Genomic DNA, 21,541 nt, shown 5'->3' with positions numbered 1-21,541 from the left:
TGTTGGAAAGAAGAAGAGGTTAAGTAGTAGTATGCCTTGCATATTTCAATCTTCCATGTAGAGATTGGTTTTGTTGAAACCATATGGAAATGAAAAGGTCATCAATTAAAAACAGAAATTTAATAAACACAAAGTATTTCCCAAATAAATGCCTGTGGTAATCTAATTTCTTGTAAACACCACACTCAACATTCTACAAGAGACCCAGATGGCATATTAAGATTTCTGATCTCTTAAATAAAAATTAAAAAAAATTAAAAAGGAGGATAAAAAAAGTCACATTACATATAAATTATTTGTAATTCAGTCTCCTACACAGGACAAAACCATGACTAGTCAGCATGTTTGACTTTCGAAATTTATTATGAAGTTCAATTAATTAAGAGTTTTAAGCAAAATCCCAATATCCAGGGTTCAAAGTGAAACAAAAGACACTTTGAATTTAGCTCGGTTTAGAAGATTTTTAGCAACTCCATTAATTCTTAGTACATACAAAGGCATATACGTAAGGAGAGGGGGGCACACTGGCTTCCTGAACACAGCATACACCTTATAAATCACCTAATACAATTAGAACGAGTATTCCTTGAGTTTGTTAACTATGTCTAGTTTCTTCATGTATCTGTTACTACTACAGTTATGCCTTCTGAATACCACTTTATCAGAAAGTAGACTGTTAGCCAAGTATAATAAAGCAAGAAAACTTCGAGTACATAGCAGTAAAAAATACTTATCCCATAGAGAATGTGCATTTAAGAAAAGAAGTCTTCTGAAAACTGCCTTCATGCCCTGATTGAAAGCGAAGGGTGTGTAAGAAGTACCTCCCTACCTGTTGTACAGTAATCAGCCCTTCTGAAGGTTCACATGCGGCCTGTGAAGGTAAAAGTTTACACAGTGTCCCTAGGAGCAGAGATACTTCCTTCATGCTTCTCCAGCAACATACAAGAACCATTTGGGCTGTGACATCACATGTTTGCCTCTCTTTACCTTAAAAATAAAAACCAACAAATGCAATAGTGTAACTCAAGGTTTTCAGACACGGACTTGTTATTTAAATTTCATTTAGTCCAATATTTTTAACACAGCTAAGGAAAAAAAAATAAAATCTAAGCTTGTTAACCCAAAAATCATTCAGCTCTGCTGATCCTAATTGCTTCCAGTCCCCCCTGCTCACTGTACTTCACTGCACTTGGAAAAGGCAGCAGGGTACCATTCCACCAGGAAACCGCTGTTTTAAGGACTAGAGGTCTTTGGGTCACAATTCGTATTCACCTATGCACTGAGGTACGCTAACACCTCCGCCTTGGGAGGCAGGCCCCAGCAAACTGCACCGTCAATCATGAACCCACCGCTGACGGTCCGTTCCTTGGCTTTTAACACAGGTGCCCCACAGAGAGAGGCAGGGACATCATCCCGTTCTTAAGGCAACATCCCCACCTGGTGGCCACTGCGCCACGGTAACATAGATAGCTACAGCCTGACCCCCGCCAAACAAAACCTATGTAAGGTAGGGTAGGGCCCAACCAAAACTACTTTAAACACGGGAAAAAAAAAAAGCGAGGAGGAAAGTTCCAGCATTTGAGATTTAAAAACCTTGCATAAACCATTAAATGTAAAACCGTACAGATCTTGTATAAATGTATTCCGGCATACCCTGTGTATACCGAAGTTCACACCTTCTTTATCGCTGTAAGGCTCAATTTCACAGCTGCTATTCACCCCAGCAGACAAGTACTATCCAACATTGTACCCCTGAAACCTTTCAAAGAGAGCCTTTGGCTTATGCAATTTCATGCAACAAGTTTCATTGGATGAAGGCAGTCCCCACTAGCCTTGTGTGCACTGGGAAAGGAAATCATGCCAATGCCTTTCAACAAGAAATGCCTTAAAAGCGCTGCTTGACAGAACAGGCCTTAAAGATTACCTGGCCCGTGCAGTTAAGGCAATAGAGTCTAGGCCAGTATCAAAACAACTCATTTTCACTTGTGCTTTAAGAGAGATTAACCACAATCTTCCAGAAACACAGTGAATCAGTCTTTAAAACCATGCCCATGAATAAACTACCTTCTGACAGATTTACTGGCGAACTGAAACATTACACGGAGCAGCTAACTTCCAATTCTGATCCCCCACGTAAAATGCCTGCTCTATAAAGCATATCTTGATTTAATTACCAATACAGCACCGGGCTTACCTCTCATTTCTCTGCAAATACTTTCCATTGGCCTGTGGTCAGTGAGCTTTTCAGACTCTACTTTGCAGTGTTCCTTCAAAATTTTTGCTTGAATAAAATAATCATTCGTGTCCTGTGGTTGTATCTCATGCAGAATCATCTGCAGACGACTGGCGCTTTCTACACAGTGAACAAGAGGAATATTTAAGATAGGAACTAGAAGTAAAACGCAAAACTGATACAAATTTAATTCATTTTGGGTATGCAAGTACAGAAGAAAGCTATTTGCAGTAAAAAACAAATATAAAACTATGATGATTACGAGGTTTAAGAAAGAAAACTGGACTTTACAGTCAAGTTTTGAAACACATACAGCAACACAATCTGCAATTATTTTTTTTTTAGCACAGAAGTCAAGGCAACCTCTATCAGAAGTTGAGAGAGTGGTTTAAAATGGTGACATAAAATGAGAAATCGAAAGGGAGGAGTGCTAGCTCTAGTTCTGAAGCGCTGTAAAACAAACAGAACTTCACAAGCTTAAGATTTTAACAGAATTCTTTGGGGGACCTGTTTGTTTGCTTGTTTACCTGAATCACTATCCATTGGAATAAGACCCTCTGGTGATGAGCTCTGCACTACTGGTGATACTACAGCAGAGAGCTTGTATGACATCAGAATGAGCCTGGCCACCATTTCCTTCCATTCAGCTACCAATGTCAAGTTACTTTAAAAAAAAAAGAAAAAAAAAATCACAAACAGAAAACAACACAGCATAGGGATTAAAAATTATTCTGTACTTAAAAACGTGAAATTACAAACACTACAAACTATAAATAGGGTGCAGTATGACAAGCCCTAAGACTGAGTTTAACACATATAAAGGAGGTACCCAACAGCCAGCTAAACAGTGCAGTAGCTGGTAAGAGTCCTGAAAGCCACAGGTACTAGAATCATTACAAATAGCACAGTATGCTTTTATGTTCTCCTGAGCAGCTCTTCCACTGTCCTTGAATACACGGTTACGACTTATTACTTAGCAGTATGTTTTACTTACTTAAAAGGTAATTGCTGCAAAGCCCCTGTTATACAATGTACTCTCCCATACATTGGGAATGATGCTGCTGCTTGAAGCAGAGACTTCTCAGCTTGAAGTATTTCTTCTTCAACACTCACCAACAAAAGCTTGATAACTAAAGATTTAAAATGCACAGATTTGCATTATACATATTTTTTTTCCTAAGAAACATCTGCTTTAAAGAAATAGAAATAAATACTACTTATACAGCAATCTACTTAAGACTTCTAATTCTTTTGTTATTTAAATAAAAATTGTTTATTTCAGTCACCTAAACTCCAGCAATATTTGTTATAGTCAGTTTAGTCAATCTATCCTAATCAAAGAATAGCTGTGTAAATCACAGCCCAGATCCTATACTCGGGGACAATCCCACAGCTCATGATGAAGCCAAGAGAAGTTACCTACCACAAACTAAAATTCAGACTTCACCCTCAGAACCAGGTTAATACAACAAGCAGTTCAGCAGAACACTAAAGAGTGGAAGTTTACAGTTAAGCATTTGAACCTTACAGTAGCCACTAAAGAAGCTGCCCATCTTGCAAGGATGCACATGCCTATTTTATTTCTATTTACATGATGCACCATCTCACTGTCAGAACTGGAATGAATTACAGACCCACATAAGGAATTAGGGATAACTAACAGGAGATACTCTGTAACAACGACACATGAAGTTACCCATGCATTTACTTCATGTATGGCAACCACAACCAAGTCTCAAAATTATGATTTCACTGCCTATGAAGAAAGTATTAATAGGCATCTGTAGAGAAGCCAATAATGGCACCAAAAAAGTATACAACGAGCTGACTACAAATTATATAATAAGGAATTTAAAGATTTAAGTTGTATTGCAAGTTACAAAAGGTGGAAGAAGTCTATCTAATGAATTTGCCAAATCTGCCAAGACCTAGACTCTCTACTTTTATCCAGAGGCATTGAACCAAAGAAAAATATTCCACATATGAATTAAGCATAATTACTGCAAAAATGCACATGCAGGACAAAGAAAAAACAGGTCAAAGTAACAGAGCTCCAAGTGGCAGCACTGCAAATAACAATCACTGGAACATGACAGAGACCAGCTATGGCTGCCTTTGCTCTTGGCAAGCAAGCTCTGAGAGGAAGGAGAGACTCCTTCCCTGTGTTTTATGAGCACAGCTTCACCTGGCTACCACACTGTCGCTTTCCCTCTGATCAAAATGACAACAAAAGCCATCTTCTAAGAATATATGATAGCCTCAACATGAACAGGACTAGACTAAGATCCTACTAAGGCACCTGGCTTCTTAACAGCAAAACAAAATATACTTAAAATCTTATCAGAAATAAGCACCTCTTACTCATTATGCCTTTTGCCAAAAGCCTTCAGGAAAAGCAGTACGGATTCAAGCAACACAAAACCCACAGGGGTTCATTTCCCCAAAAGCTTACCTGTTAAAGTATTCTTCTCCACTGGACATACTGAAGTGCTTTCATCCATCTGGGGGCTGTGCTCAACCCATTTTCCTAAACAAATACGCTGCAGTTCTTTATGATGTACTAAAAAGTTCAGCAAATAGGAAGCTGTGACGCAATCATACGGCTTGGTACTTGTGCTAAGATCCATTGCTGCTTGGAATAGGAGATCTAGGCTTTTGGAATCCTGAAAAAAAAAATATATATATATTGCCCATTTTACTGAGTGTCTATATTGATTAGACTACCAAGCACCCTGGTCTCTAAGAACCTGTTTTTCAGTAAGTTTTGCTGCCACATACTTCTTAAGAGACACTTATTTTGTACACTGATCACCTTATATTCAAAACATGCAGCTGCATGTATTTGGTAAAGAGACAGTGACACACAGTAACTAATAGAAAAATCAATACTGTGTCAAAGGGCAAAATTTGGGAGAAATCAAAAAGACAATGAGATAATGAAGTCTGAGACCAATCAGAACAAAACGGAAACGGTTGAATTTCTTAAAAATACACGAATAACCAAGTCAAAATGCCTCAATTGTCTCCAAAGGGAAGTGACAGCTAAGCAAGGAGCTTGCATTAGCCTCTTGACAGTTCACAGTCATATCCACTGCACCTCCCAAAGTCCTTCATCCAGTGGTGAACCAAGCCTCCTTAGGAAAGGGCAGAAGCTATGTAAAAATACTCGGAAGATGCTAGCGATGAACACTACTGCAAGCAACTGGGACTGACTTCTAATTTTCAGGAATCATGCATTGTGCCCCACCTAAGTACCTATAAATACAGCACATTCACCTTTCAGGGAATTATTCCCTTTAAACTATGTTTAATTACATACCTGTAAATTAAATGCAACCTCACGTAGTTTCATCAGAAGTCCAAATGCCAGAACTTTTACTTCCTCAAACGTACTGGCAAAACACTGGATCAAAGTTTGGACACGAGCAGAATCAATCTCCTGATCCAGCTGAAAAACCTGTGTCTGGCCTGTTCAAAGAAAGCAATGCCTTACACAGTCTTGCTGTAATTCTTTCATTCAAGAATAAGGACTGTATTCTAATGTTTTGCTTAGCTATACTAAAGAGAGCAGTAAAATAATATTTTACCTAAAGCATTATTTAAATATTACTTCTTTTAACCGGTCTTCAAATGCCATGTTTATTGTTGGGGAGAAAAAGAAGTTACCATATCCAATAAATTACTCTCAATAATACAGAAAGTAACTTATTACCAAAACCAGAATCCCATTTACTCACATTAAATTCAGCATTGAAAAGAACCTTTATTTTAGTTTTGCTTAAAAATTCTTTTCCTGGAAGCATGGAATATTAGAAAATTATTCCTCTCAAAAAAAGGTTTAAAACTTCATCGGGTTTTGGGGTTCTTTTTGTCATGGGAATAATTCCCTGTAATGGTTTCCACTGTAATTTTTTTACTTTTAATTTAGATTTACAGAAGTCATGACTTCTGGAGAGTGTCCTGATACTGTAAAGAAGCCAGAAATGTGAAGATGTAAGCAAGCATTCCAGCGCAGAACACAACAGCAGTTAAATCTCCTTGACAGAAGTAACATCAGGCTTCTAAAATCCTAAAGCTACTATTACAAACAACTCTCAATACAACTTTCTGCTAGACACCCTCCCTCCCCCAAAAAACAGCAGTAACATACCACAAACTCGTGCCAATAAAATTAAAGTGTTCAGGACTTCTCCAAACCCCTGATAACAGATCTACCAAATCTACCAAGAAGGCATTTTGTTATTCTCTCTCAAAAATCAACTTTTATCTTCTGTGTCTCATTTCTTAAAAAAAAAACCACTTACAATTTCAGTCTGCAAACACTTTATGTTGGCCATATGGATCCAGAAACAAGATTTAGAGCCTGGGAATATTGATGGTCTTGCTAACTAATACTTCTTGACTTAGGGTTGTCATAACATTGCAAAGAAAATTTAAAATAACATCAGCATATCATAAACAGCACAATTGAAGTGCTCCTTATTTAGTGTAATAATACCATGATGATCTGCAAGCCTTTTCAGTCAAGGGTTCTTATGGTCTCAACATTTTAAATGACATATTCTCAAGAAGGTAGAACAGGAAAGGGGGATAAAGTTCTCAATTATATTGAATATAATCCAAAAGTTTCCTTCATAATAACAAAGATTCATGGAAAGACCTTGCTAAAAAATGAGCTATGCAAGAAAAGCCCAATTTATGGAATGTATTCAACAGGCAAGAAGTATTTAGTTTTACTTCAACATTCCATTTTCCAATAAAACTTACTATCCTTCCTTCAGGTAAAATTAAAGCAACACCAGAAGTACCACAGAAATTAAGGACAAAGAATACCATTTTAATTTCCCAGAAAATAACTAGCTGGCAGAGAAGAGTCTTCTTCAATACCTCCCATCCCTACAGCCCACAAATCAGGGGTCTCACCTTTTGGAACGTAGAATATTTCTGCTATTGATCCTAAAATACTTAGTGCAGAAAATCTGGTGGGGTGTGATGAGCCAGGAAAGAGTGCCTCAAAAAGCCTGTCACATACAGATGACATGAAAACCTGAAAAATCGTGAGAGAGATTTTAAGACAGTTTGCTTCCTGCCCTGCAAACAGAAGTCTAAGTAACTGAATTCAGGATGCTCTGTTGTACCTGTTACCCACAAAATTATGACCTTATACTTAATTTTGGAACAATGGGAGGACTACCTTGGCAGTACTGACAAATTTCTTGTTTCCTTGTTAGGTTTGGGGTTGTTTTTTTTTTAAAAAGTTTCCCTTCCCACTCCCACAAAAAGATGGCCATTGTATCAAAGCCTTCAAAATTAGCTGAGCAAGTAATGCAGATTTCAAGACAAGACACAGTTCAATACAATGAAATTGATTACGTGACTCTTCTGACAGCAGAAAAGGACAAATACACAAGAAATCTTCATATAGATGTCTTCATAATGAAGCTCTGTCATTCATTCTCCCACCAAAGGCTCTGGAGAACTCAAACAAGGTTGAAACTCAAGGGATTGATATTTCAAGCCCAAATAATGCAACATCTTTTAAAATTTGCTCCTAACCTGCCACCAGCTGACAGGACTCCACCTTAAGTTTTCAGTTTAGAGTGAGGGTATGTCAGTTATTGCTTTTGGACAAAATTCACTTTAAAGAGGCCCTCTAAATACCTATGGGTACTCAGTTCATGAGACAACAGTATATTTAGTGAAACTCACGTAGGTGCATACAGAGTGGACAAGGTCCTCAGCACTTCATGGGTTTCTTCATAATACATTATATTATTTCCTAGCAAAGACACAGACTAATGCACCCAGAGGTGTTCTCAAAAACAACTATCTTTCAAAAAAACTCTCTCACCTCTTCTATCTGTTTCTCTAGCAGTCTAACTTACTTTATATTGCTGCAAAATCCCCGAAGGATGCCTCTCAGTTGAGCTTTCAAGTAGATCTTGCTTGGTTTTATTTTGCTCCAATTTATAAAGCACCTGGGAGCTCTCTTGTATCCTACAAAATAACTTTTAAAACAAAAGCAAAGCATAGGTAAGGCAAGAATCATGGACAGTTAAATAAGGGAAAGGGGGATTTTAAGGTTGTTTTCCAGATCATATTGATAATAATTTTTAAAAAATTTCGATACATTGTGACACAGATCCAGATCCTTCTCTGTCCACTCCAAAACCAAGGTTTTTTTGTTCCCCCATGTATCTTGTAGCCAACCTTCCCCCCGCCCTTCCAAACACCTTCTTCCATCTTCCTCCTTAAATTTCTTCCTAGTCTCCCCCTCCCACCTCCCAATTTTCTGTGGCACGTATGTACCTCAATAAAAAAAAAAGCTCAATTAATGTATATAATTTTTATAGCTTCAGTGTCACTTAAAGAGGTTGACTCACCTCAGGAGTGCTTTCCCCCAGCTCTTTTATTACCCACTGGTATTATTTCCTTTCTTATTACACTCCCTCTAACAAACTTTTTCCATCTCATATTCCTAACTCTGCACCAAGCGAGAATGGAAAGAGATGGCCTTCTGCTCTTTTGTTTCTGCCAAACCTATTCCCTCATCTCTCCCCCATCTCAAATTAATTATTTTTGCCTTCCATGCTGCTTTCTTTTGCCATTAACATCTTTCAAAACGTTCTTTATACATACATGGTTTCCCCATCTTATCCATACACGATATACATATAACATTGGGAACTTCCACCACGTTGACATGCTCAGTCCCTGCAGACTGTAACAGCACAGCCACGTGTCCTGGTTTCAGGTGACACAGACTTATTTTTCTTTCTAGCAGCTGGTACAGCCCTGTTTTGCATTTAGCATGAGAACAATGTCGACAACACACTGATTTTTTTAGCTGTTGCTAGGCAGTTCAAGTGCCTACACTAAATTAAGGACTTTTCAGCTCCTCACACCCTGCCAGCTGCACAAGAAGCTGGGAGAGCACAGCCAGGACAGCTGACCCAGGCTGGCCAAAGGGATATTCCCTGCCAGAGAACACTCATGCTCTGGATATCACTGGGGAAGTGAGCTGAGATGTTGAACCAGAAACATGTCCCCTTAACAATCCTCTACCTTGTCTTCCAATGCAGGTTGCTGAGGAAGAACAAGGGACCCCAAATTGTGAAGAGCTGTTGACTCCACCGAGGATGAAGCAGCTTTGCAGAGAGACCTGGACAGATTAGAGAGCTGAGCAATCACCAACAGCATAAAGTTTAACAAGGGCAAGTGCTGGATTCTGCACCTGGGAAGGGGTAACCCTGGCTGCACATACAGACTGGGGGATCAGATGGTGGAGGCCAACCATGCTGAGAGGGATTTGGGTGTCTTGGTCAACAGCAAATTAAACATGAGCCAGCAGTGTGCCCAGGGAGCCAGGAGGGCCAACTGTATCCTGGGGTGTATCAAGTATGGCATTGCCAGCTGGGCCAGGGAGGTGATTGTCCCACTCTATACTGTGGTGGTGCGGCCTCACCTCAAGTACTGTGTGCACTGTGGCACCCAAAACTGTGTAAGGGGGACATAAAACTATTGGAGACTGTCTAGAGGGGGGCAACGAGGATGAAGGGTCTTACAAGGAGAGGCTGAAGTCCCTTGGTTTGTTCAGCCTAGAGAAGAGGAAGCTGAAGGGAAACCTCATTGTGGTCTGCGGCTTCCTGACGAAGGGGAGTGAAGGGGCAGGCACCGATCTCCTCTCTTTGGTGACCACTGACAGAACCCAAAGGAACGGTATGAAGCTAAGACAGGGGAGGTTTAGGCTGGATGTTAGGAAGAGGTTTTCCACTAAAAAAAGTTGTCAGGGCCTGGAACAGGCTGCCGTGGGAGGTGCTTGAGTCACCATCCCTGGATGTGTTTAAAAAAGGGTAGATCAGGTACTTAGGGATATGGTTTAACACAGGACAGGAATGGTTGGACTCAATCTTAAAGGTCATTTCCAACCTTGTAATTCTGTGATTCTTTACTGAGAGGGTGGTCGGGCACGGGAAGGGGCTGCCAGGGAAGTGGGCACAGCACCGAGCTTGACCAAGTTCAAGAAGCATCTGGACGATGCACTCAATCCCATGCTCTGACTTGGCTGGCCCTGTGTGGACTTGATGACCCTTGTGTGTCCCTTCCAACTCAGGTTATTCTGTGATTCTATGACCATGAATTTTCCTGAGGTCACAGATCACCTGAACGTGCCTGGTGCAAGAGAAGGTTCATTGCTTACTCCAAGGCACACTGCTTTGCTACTGGGAAAGCACGCGCATGCCAGAAGGTTAAGTAACACTCACTGCTGTTCGTGATCAAGTTACTGTGCCTCTCAGTTTCCTTGTTTAAGCCATCCTTGCCTGCAATGACTTACCACCACTCAGGTGGGTAATACATACAACACAGATCTGGTCCTACACCTTCTACACTTAAAAGATGAGCAACTTCCTAAAATACACGGCAGAACTGTTTTATTTAAATGTTATTTATGTAAATTAATAGGCACAACAGACATTTATCATTTGGAATTACCTTTCTCAATAAAGAGCATATCTGCTGCCTTACTGAAGGAGACTGGCTGCTCAAGTTGTACATCATGAAAAACTGGGTTAGTTGCATTTCTTCCATAGACACAATTTCCGTGCTACGATGGGTTTCACAAAGTAAACCTAGAGCATCAATGCAAACCTGAAAGATATTTAGATGTTAACTACAAAAGACTTACAGGCACCTATGATGACACCTTTGTTTTAAAACAATGCCAACACACTGTTTAGGATCTAAGCAATTCTTCTAACTTAAAAAACACAAAAACCCCCATTGTCCCCTTACCTGATTGTGCTGATGAACTAGACCCTGTTTTATACATTCAGTGGATACAAGACCACTGCTCATGATATTTGAAAGTTCCAGGTGTCCATGAGCCCTGGCTGTTCTTAGGCATGCCATCAATGCTCCAAGAGCTCCTCTAGTACTGCCAGAGCCTGAAGAAAATGAAACCCAGTAACAGATTAACGAAAGCAACATACTAGTTGCTGTGCTTATCAATTCTTCCAGCACATGGCCCCTACTCCCCTTTTAGTTTTCACTCCATAAACCCCTTTCATAGATTAAACCAGCTCTAAATCACCCCGTGCCCAAAAAGCTTCATCTTGAACAAGTCATACAATAAAAGGGCTTTTTAAGGGCCCACAAGCCCTTATTTAAGAATGACACTCAATTATGTCAAAAACTGCCAAAGAATCATAAATCCACATATTTGCTACAAAAAGCAGTCTGTAAAACCATGTTACTGGACATGACTGTGTAAGAAATACAGTGGAACAGAAAAACAGGAGAAAAAAATACTGATATGTAACAAACTTTTCTATGTAAAGAGAACAGCAAGAAACCCACAGTTAGAATATTGACTTTTTTGCTCACAGCAGGAAGTCACACTTACGATTATTAAGAATTCCACCTTGTGATACTATCACCAATAATAACCATCTGGAAACTTTCTTCCAAATTTATTCTAATAGATCAGAAAAATCACATTTCTGAGATTAGGTTTTTTTAAGTATCATAATTACAAATACAGTATTTTCTTACCTAGATTAGCACCTGCAGAAGCCTGAAGAATTCTAATCATGTAGGTCAGACTGTCAGGGCTACATTTGAGCAATTTTGGTAAATAGTAATCTATTATGTAAGTAGTTTGGTCATGGTTCCCTTCACACAGTATTACTAGAAGAGGAGAAACCCAGATGTCATGCCACTTGTCAATCCAGGTACTTTCTTGAAAACTCAAAGTAAAATGGGCTTTGTGATTTGTAAACATGGTTTCCAAAAGGTCACTAGCATAGGGTGCAAGGGACTGATCACTCATCACATCCAAGATTTGTACGGGAATTGTTCTGTCCAACTGTAGTATATTTTCAGTGCCCACACACTCCACAAGACAGCCAAGAGAAGCGTATTTCCCTTTCACATGCCATTCCAAGCCTAGCAAACGCTTTACCAGCCTTGCAAAGAATGGGTCTGATTTTTCACTGGATCCAGCAATGGTGGCTCGGTGTATCTGAAGAAGATTCTTGAATATCAATTTGGTTTGGTGTCTAACAGCATCAAGAGGGTGCTCCCAGTGTGTGTAAATGTATTCCAGCAGCTTCCCAATTATGTCTGAGTTCCCATTAAGTTTGATTTTTAGATCCGGGGAACCTGAAGCGAGCGCAGCTATTGCTGAACTAGTCCAAATAGCAAGAACTCTAGACAAAGACGTTGCCATACTGGATTCTTTTAACCTTTTAAGAAGAATAAACATAAGTAGTTCATTATTTGCATAGCTTACTTAAATTCCTTTAAAATAATTACTCTTCTCAGTAGTTTACCTCACACAAAAACTGGTAATGAGGGACTAAGCATTCATTGAAGAGAAGGCACCGACGCAAAAAGGTGGTGAGGAATGGGATGTTGCAAAGCATATGCTCGGTCATCTGACATGCTGTTACCTGGCCACAGCTAAAACCCCTCAATATGGGGAAAAGGAACCTGACTTGCTATTTTAAAAACAGAAATTAAAATGAATATCCACACATTTATATCTGAGCAGCATCATGTTACAGCTTGCTTCTTGAAAACACATGGAGTATTTTTCATTGCCACGAAAAGGCATAAAAACAGAGAACCAGTGTGCAAAACCAAAAATCACAGGACTGACCTCTAGGGCAGGAACAAAGGTTGAACTGAACACGTCTTAATATTCTATCCAAGAATGCTAGTAGTCTGTTAGATGCAAGCAGTCAATGCTTGCAAGCAAAGAAAGAAACCCAACAAACTCTTCTTACTTCAAGTATTACACTCACTGGCATGCTTGGTTTTCTCCTGTACTTTTAATAGCATAGGAGATGATATCCTGAAAGTAAAATTTATCCATCGACATGTTCTGTTGTATCAGGTAGTTGGTAAACTAACCCCACATATCAAAACATAAAATTTTTCAAACTTAGAGTTATTCTGAACATATTTTAAAAGGTGACCTGAAGTTAGTCCACCAGGACCATATGAGCCATGCAAGAATACAAGTAAAAAGATCCACCCCCTTCCCCCAAACAAGAAACAATACAAACCAAACCACAGGCTTACTCTGAACTCAAAGACAACAAGACCGACACGATATCTAGTAACAGCTTCTCTCCGTTTTCACCCATGCTGCCATTCTTCCATTCCAGCATGGCCAGTGCTCCGTGGCACAGGAAGAGAAGGGCCGAGTCGGGGAGTTCTCCCGTACACAGAGTCCCACAGTTACTCACAAACCACGCTGGCACGCCTGCGTGTTCCATCGACCCAAGAAGCAAGTCACTGACCTGTGACAGCAAAATAAGACCCAGTACAGTATGGCAGCACAGAAGGAAAACTGTTCTGTCCATAACAGAGATTTCTCGTATATTGTTTTTCTCAAATGCAGAAACCTTGTCTCACTATTTCATATAGCAAGGAGAGGATAAAAGATCCTCCAGCAAGAGACTGATGGATGATATAGAGGTTGGCAGGTCCCGCTACCCATTTGACCAAAGCCTCTGAACAACACTTGTAGCAATGAAAAACAACACTGTGACATTTCACAGTCTTTAGGGAAGAAATACACTTACCAAGGAAGGTAACTCTTCAACTGGCTCATACATAGCTTTAATAAATAGAATGACGGCCAGTCCTGAAGTAGTCTGAACAGTTTGCAGGAGAGTTTCTATACAGCCAAGAAAGGTATTTCACATTAGATTGCAGCAAACATTGCGTGCTAGAGCTATGCACCAGAATTATAAGCAAGGTATTGAACTTCCCTGAACTACTTGTACATGCACAATCACTAATCTGTAGTGCCCACCCAGATAGGAAGTATTAATGAACTTATTACTCTAGTATAATAGGAAGCTATTAATTTGTTTTAACAGACAGAAAATACAGAACTGCCCAGTCAGAACAGGAGGGCTGTGGTAGAGCCTAAGGACATTTATGTTAGATTCTACCATATAAAAACACCTATATAAAAAATAACCACAATTAGATATAGTGCACCGATAAATAGTTCCAACAGCACAATTCATACAGGTACGTAAAATTTTGGTAGGCACAGACATACGGTGAGTCTCAAAGTATTTGTTAATTTCTAAATTATTAGGAATAGTGTTTACCTTGCCTTTTTTGTAGTAGGACAAGTTAAACTGTATACTCCAAAATTATAATCTACAAACCATAGTTCACCGAAAGACCTAGTACTGCTCCCACTCCCATTAATGTCAGCAGTGCAATTTCCATTCAAGCTAAACCAAGTTGCAGTAAACACAACTTGTACCTATAAAAACAACAAGACTGACGATAAAAAGATTTGAGTTTGAATGTCACGAAACTTACCATCCATTAGGTAGTTTGTGGAGCTGTTCAGTAAACTACACATACTTTGCCAAACAAAAGACTCCTGGCATTTCCAAAGACTTCCCTGGATATTTTCTTGTAATTTCTGTACAAGCATCATTGAAACTTTAATGGCTATCAGTAAATCGTGCATCAACTGAGTCTGAACAATACGGTTTCCATGGTTCTTTCTGGGCACGAAAAGAGACAAAAGTGCACACAAAAAGGAAATTAAAACGATTCTTCACCAGCCCTAGAAAACAATATTCTCCTGACTTCAGACAGAAATAACAGTAAAAAAAAAAAAAAAAAAAATCTACTGAGCTGTTCTCCTGTAGTTAATGTATCTGGTCAGGAAGCAGGCTCAAGGGGAGTGTTTTAAAAAATGAAGTTAATACACATAATGAAAAGTTCTACTACAGATTCTACTGGTTCCTGTGACATACTTCCACTCATTTGATTCTGCCTGAAAGTTTCCCAGAAACTTTCCAGAAAGCCCAACAAAACACAGTGCTGCTCCCTTCTTGTTTTTCAAACAGCTCTTCCATGCAAACGTGTATTTATATGATTCGACTGTCTTCTAACCCGGAGACAGACAACGTGTAAACTTTCAGTGTACAAAACACTCCACTAAGCACTCTTCTCCTCTGGGCATGTGATGAGAGACCACAGTGAAGAGGCTTCACTTTATGCAACACTGAACAATGTCAAGATATTAAATGATGACTGCTGTGACGCACAAAAAGTATCAGTGCCAAACTAAACACTCAAGAAAGTGGAAAAGTATGGGTCTACCTGAATTTTAGTAAGTACACCTATTCATTACAGTGTTCAGACACAACTGAGGTAGCAAAACCACAATTCAAGGGCCTCCCTTAAAAGCAGTAGCTCTAACAGACTGCCGCCTTTAATTTTCTTCCTTTCCTCTCCTATTTTATATCTTCACATTGTCACAAAAGAAACTCATCAGGAGCTATTTTTATTTAAAATATCTATCACTAAAATGGCATTCCCATCTTCCATCAATGTACCGCTATCAAAGTGATACTCCAAACCATGCCAGAGTGAAATAAAAACAGGTAAAATACAGCTTATATTGAATTCACTTGCCTGTTTTCTTCCTGTATGTCAAGCAGCGACTTCTGCAGAAACCGAAGAACTAGTGAAAATAATTATGGTATGAATTTATTTAAAAGAGAACAGAAGACTTCCAGCAAAGCACACACACACCCCCCCACACCCCCACACACACCCACCCCATACCCACGCGCGATGAACGGCTATCCATACAGCTATCCATACAGCACTGGCTATCCATACAGCACTGCTTCTTCCACTCCACAAAACAAGTTACACAGAAATTACAGTGCAGATCCAAAGATGCCAGGCTAAAGTAAAATCTCAAGCTGCTTTATAACTCAAGAGTTTCCAACCCACTTGGCCTAATCCTGTGAGGTATCGAGAGTTCTGGTTTCTCAGTGAAAAGCTGAAACTACCAAGAGTGAAAAGACAGCAGCAATAAAACATCTACAGGAAGCTGTGAACTTGATCTCCGTACTGAGGGCACAGTGTATCAATCCATGCCATGCTACCAACAGATTATACTTCTGCCAAATCACTGGCAAACAAAACTTGCTGCAACAGGCCTGGGCTTGCTATAGTCAAGACCAGACATTACAGCCCAGGCTTCCAACTTCATCATGAACCAAAGGACAGGGAATACTTCACATAAAGTAGCATCAACTCCCACCATCCTTTAAGAACCATTCACTAGTACCTTCAGATTTTTATCTAGGGCTGCATAATAAAGCAGGATTGACCCCTGGAAATTAAAGGTACAAAAGGGGAAGTCTTTGACAAAAAAAGCACCATGTGAGGGGGTACTAGTTCTTAAAAATTAACCAAGAAGAAATCAAACTTGATGGATCTTTATGACTACCTCATGCCACTTCTTCATACTAAACCCTTCTACCACTATCTACAGTGAAATCTATCCTGCTACAAATATAACCTTACCTTCTTCAAACAGGTTCTTAATGCTTGCTCTACCTAGAAGAGAAAGAAAATACATTTTAATGAGTGAATGCTAGCCAATATGACCTGTTCTACATAAAGATGTAAATGCTACTTTTAGTGCCACACCAAGTTGCAAAACCAACACCGAGCAAGTTGAAACAGAATGTCCAGTGCCATCGTACCTAAGGAGAAATCCTCCATACAGGAAGCAAGGTTGTCCAGTACTCTTCTGTACAAATACACATCTGTGGTTTGCAGTTCTTCCCTCAGGCAGCATGCAAAGCTCTCTACAGCGAACGCCGTGAGCTGCTCAGGAAGAGTGTTCAGTGAACTGCAACAGGGAGAAACAGCACCACCAGTTAGCTCATGATAGGGTGTTAAATATCCACTTGAGTAACTCTAAAGCTCCAGTAACAGATAGATGTTTCTTCATGCACAAAAAATTATTGGTTTGAAAATAAATATACACTTTCTAATTTTGCAGCTAGAAAACCTGTCAAAGGGGTGGGGGTAAAGCTGTAACATGCAACCAAATACAGGATGGAAGCCCTGCATCTCTCAGCAGGACAACGAACACTTTCAGGTATAGAAATGGAACATTAACCATTGCTTCTTAAAAATGTTAAGGCTGTAAGGAATTTGCCGAAGAAATACAAGGGTAATTTTGTAACAGAAAAATTTAGTTGCAATGAAAACAGGCAAAAGAAACCACAGTTTAGTTATGATTCCTCTGAAGAGCCTTCTCTTTACATTGTCAAAGATGAGTTTTCTTTTTTTAACAGAAGTATTTTAAATTTCTACTCTAATGTTGAATTTTAAAATTCAAAGTGCTAATTGCAGCTACGCTGTCTTTCTAGTTATGAATCAAAATAATACTTCACTTTGAAGTTATTTATATATATGACATATTGTATTGTTTATAATTAAGATTTTGAACAAAGCAAGAAAACCTGTACATATTCACATATTAGTGCCACACATTTTCAGTAACTTAACTACAGCAACTTGTGGTGCATGACAAATTAGGGACTCCTACATAAAGAGAGCATTAAAAAAATTAAAAAAAAAGCTTACTGTTCAATTTTTTACCTTGCTAATACTTTTTTCAATGGATTCTTCACACCCAGTGCAAAATACGTCTCTCCCAAAATATCCAAACAAGCTTTAACCATGGGATCACATGCAGAGTTTTGATCCATCTTCTTTACCAATGGCATAATCTATAAACAACAGAACACATGGTAACTCTATGGACATACCCTCATCATTAGCAGAGGCAGAATCTCCTCTCATCCAAGCATATGGTACAAAACTGTTCTCTATTCTACACCTGAAACTCAACAGGATGTGATAAAATAAAGTTCCAAGAACTCCTCTGGTATCAAAAATATATACATACAACACAGAAAACGTGGTATCACTTGCCTTCCATCCTTTAAGTACAAGACCTACAATTCTACCTAATGCTGGTGCAGCAGTAAGAACTGCTTTTTATGTGTTTCCAGGAATATTTAAAACATTGTAGAGTTTCTTCTAGAACTCTATTTCCCGCTCACAGTGCACATGACAGTGTCAGTTACCAAAACCCAGAGTAACAACAGCAAAGCCTTACTTGTTTAATACACTGGATCTGCTGGATGCCATTGCTCAGCTGTGCACAGTGCAGAAGAAGAGATGCCAGGTTTTGTTCTTCAGCCTTTGAAAACCCTGCAGGTAGAAGAAGAGTCTCTTTTTATAAATGAATAATAACAGGCAGTATAAACAATACAGAGTTTATAAGAAATCACTACTTCTTACAATTCTTCGTGTTCCAGTAATCCTTTAAGTCACCTTACAACACCTTAACACTGATTTTTTTTCTTTTCTTCTAACAAATGCGAAAAAAAACACAACCCTGTTTCACTGCAGCATAACAGTAAGCCTATCTTCAAGTAGGGAGACCAGGTTCACAAACTCACAGCATGGCTGGAGTCAGAAGTGGCCTCTGGAGGTCATCTGGTCCAACCTGACTCTCAAATAGTTACCTGGCACAGGCTGCCCAGGACCACAGCCAGATGGCTTCTGAACACCTCCAAGGACTCCCCAACTTCTCTGGGACACCTGTACCAATGCTCAGTCACCCTCACATTAAACAGAAGTGTTTCCTGATATTCAGAGGGAAACTTCTGTGATTTAGTTTGTGCCCGTGGCCTCTTGTCCCATCACCACTCACCACAGAAAAAAAGCCTGGCTCCTGTCTTCTCTATGCCCTCCCTTCAGGTATTTTTAGACATTGGTAAGATTCCCCCAAGCCGCCTCTTCACCTGGCTGACTATTCCCAGCTCTCACAGCCTTTCCTTATCAGGGATATGCAATGGGCTCTTTAGCGTCTCAGTGGCACGATGCTAGACTCTCTCCAGCATGTTCACATCTCTCTTGTACTGGGGAGCCCAGAACTGGAAACCACGCTCCAGTTGTGGCCTCACCAGTCCTAAGCAGAAAGAGCACTTCACAGTAACTTTAGTGTGCAAATTTCATATTGCTCAGTTTTGAGTTTGTTTTTTTAAATAAAAGATCACGGGAAGTTTATCTCATCAAATAAATTTCATCTCATCAAATAAATAAGCAAAAAAACCCCACTGCAAAATAAGAGAGCATTTGAACAATACCTTTAAATCAATTTAACTACAGAAAATACAAAGACTGGGAAAATACACTCAAGATGATCTCCAGAGATCCCTTCCAATGACAATTATCTTTGAAACTTTGAATCTTTGAAACTCTGTGCTATCCCACACACCAAGAACACCACTTCACGTAGCCAGAATTAAAGGCCTGGAAGTATGATCAGAAGCAGGACTTTCTACCACCTTCACCGTGACAAAAACAAGGCAAAGAGCTTTCAAACCAAAGCCATCATGCTCTAAATGATTCTTTTTAACTCTGTCAAGGTAAGAAGTCACTGTCATTACAAGATAAACAACAAAAAAATCTCAAACAAAAAAGAAAATACAAACACACACAAAACCCACAACACAAAATGAACAGAAACAAAACACAGCAAGAAAAAAAAGCAGCATGTCAATTTCAGTAGCTACTCAAATGGATTCTTCTACCAAGAAGAAATGACACATTAACTCAGGAAAAAAGCTAACTTACTTTTAAGTTTTTCAAGCTGCTGATGATCAAGAAGGAAAGCATCTACCTGGATTTCTTTTTTCTTCTTTAAAACCATTTTTAGCTGATAGAGACCTGCTCAAAAAAGAAAAAAAAATTTTTAAAAAACAGGCCACATTGTTTTAAAAGCATAATTACAGACACTTCCTATGAACTAACATTGCATTATCTGGGTGTTTATTTTCAAGATAATAGCACTGTTTCTTTTATCAGCTTCAATCATTTCAAGTATTTTGCCCAAAATTCATGGGGACTTCAAGGCACAAAATGGATGACACAAAAAGGGATTTCAGGCCTTGCTGGATGAATGACAAAATGCCTCACTGGAGTTTTTACTACACTTACTATGTTAGTCTGATGCACACCCCTGGATCACAGTTTGAAAATATCACTTAGATGCCTGGGAATTACACCACAAAACTTCAGATTCTCCCTTTTACTGTTCAAAACTCATTTAACTTGCCTTAATGTAGAGTATGAACTGCACAGTGAAGTACTTTTGTTTCTTTAAAACAAATCAACCAGTTCTGCACTGGGTATGGGTGTTACAAACTGCAAGTTGTTTTTCTTCTTTAAGGTAGTGGCAATTTAATGTGCGTTACAGTTTCATTGATTGATGAGTTTGTTGCCACAGCATAGCTGAGGCAGGGAAGGGCCTCGGAGGTCTTCTGGTCCCACTCTCTGCTCAAGCTAAGTCACCTGGAGCCACGTTACCTAAGACCACGTCGCTACGGGTGGGAACTCCGCGGCCTCTCGGATGAGCTGGGCACCCTCACACCGCATGTGGAGCTTCCTGATGCTTGGGGGGAACCCTCCTGTGTTTCAGTCCGCTCCCCTGGCCTCCTGTCCTGCACACCGCTGGAAAGAGCCTGGCTCCATCTTCTCTGCACCCTCCCTCCTCGTATTTATATACATCTGTTATTTTCTTCTCAGAAGAGGTGGCTGCAGCCATCTTCCCCAGGCCGCGGGCACCACACGGCGGCACTCACCAGCGTGCCGGTGCCCAAGGCTGGGTAGCCACCACGACAGCCCTGACAGCCAGCCAGCCTTCCGGCAGGCTCGGGAAGAGCCCGGCTTCCAGCGCCTCAGAGGAGGATGCGGCCGGGCCCCGCCGCCTTGCAAACGCTTCACGCTCTCCCCGACCGACCGGGACGGCCCAAATTAACCCGCGGCCCACAGCGGCTCCCAGCGCGTTCCCGGGCCCCCAGGCCAGGCCAGGCCGCACCCGCCGCCGGCTCAAGCGCGGTCCCCGAGGCCCCTCCCCTAACCCGGCGGCAGCACCGGCCCGGTGCGCAGCGTGGCCTGGGGAGCGGCAGCGCCACAGAGGTACGGAGAGAGAGAACAGAGAAGGGAAACGCCGAGAGGACCCTGCCCGCCCGTTACCCCAGGGGAGACTCACCCACGACCTCCGCTTCCCCTCCCGGTCTCCGCCTCCCCACCAGCACCACGTGCCGCCGGGAGAGAGCCGGAGCCGCCCGCCGCCAAGCAGGGCGCGGGGGCCGCACCCAGGGTGCTCCCCGCCCCCGGCCCGTCCCCCTGCAACAGGGCCTGGCACCGCCCCACGCCGGGACCGACCGACCTGATGCTCCCGGGGGGCCCCAACAGGTGCCTCCCGGCGCCCGCCCAGGCTCCCGCCCACAGCGGGCGCTGTTCGCCGCTGGACGGCGCCGCGCTACGGCTGCCTCGGCCGCAGCGGGTAGCCGGGCTCCTTTGGAAAATACGTGAACGTAAACCGGCATGAAAGGCGCTGGCCTTTGCAAGGCGCGGCTCGCTTTCCTTGTTGTA

At 40.9% G+C, this 21,541-nt stretch overlaps 1 protein-coding gene across 1 annotated transcript in view; it reads right to left on the bottom strand.

Moving 5' to 3' along the window:
* THADA (THADA armadillo repeat containing) overlaps positions 1 to 19,814 on the bottom strand; it is a gene marked incomplete at its 5' end in the record, with an annotated part of 160,269 nt that extends 140,455 nt beyond the window's left edge. The window contains 20 exons of the mRNA XM_084260975.1: positions 830 to 987; positions 2,195 to 2,353; positions 2,761 to 2,897; positions 3,228 to 3,363; positions 4,686 to 4,896; positions 5,553 to 5,701; positions 7,157 to 7,280; positions 8,119 to 8,241; positions 10,727 to 10,882; positions 11,027 to 11,178; positions 11,786 to 12,477; positions 13,319 to 13,539; positions 13,825 to 13,919; positions 14,585 to 14,771; positions 15,691 to 15,743; positions 16,601 to 16,633; positions 16,783 to 16,931; positions 17,690 to 17,820; positions 18,213 to 18,307; positions 19,739 to 19,814. Of these exons, the coding sequence (XP_084117101.1) occupies positions 830 to 987; positions 2,195 to 2,353; positions 2,761 to 2,897; positions 3,228 to 3,363; positions 4,686 to 4,896; positions 5,553 to 5,701; positions 7,157 to 7,280; positions 8,119 to 8,241; positions 10,727 to 10,882; positions 11,027 to 11,178; positions 11,786 to 12,477; positions 13,319 to 13,539; positions 13,825 to 13,919; positions 14,585 to 14,771; positions 15,691 to 15,743; positions 16,601 to 16,633; positions 16,783 to 16,931; positions 17,690 to 17,820; positions 18,213 to 18,307; positions 19,739 to 19,814 (3,237 nt within the window). The remainder of the gene's footprint in view (positions 1 to 829; positions 988 to 2,194; positions 2,354 to 2,760; positions 2,898 to 3,227; positions 3,364 to 4,685; positions 4,897 to 5,552; positions 5,702 to 7,156; positions 7,281 to 8,118; positions 8,242 to 10,726; positions 10,883 to 11,026; positions 11,179 to 11,785; positions 12,478 to 13,318; positions 13,540 to 13,824; positions 13,920 to 14,584; positions 14,772 to 15,690; positions 15,744 to 16,600; positions 16,634 to 16,782; positions 16,932 to 17,689; positions 17,821 to 18,212; positions 18,308 to 19,738) is intronic.
* Positions 19,815 to 21,541: the final 1,727 nt, after the last annotated feature.

The sequence above is a fragment of the Gallinula chloropus genome (genome assembly GCF_964237585.1).
Source record: "Gallinula chloropus genome assembly, chromosome: 3".
NCBI classification, from domain to species: Eukaryota; Metazoa; Chordata; class Aves; order Gruiformes; family Rallidae; genus Gallinula; species Gallinula chloropus.
Note: the sequence above shows the minus strand (reverse complement) of the source record. Positions and strands in the feature narration are given on the sequence as shown.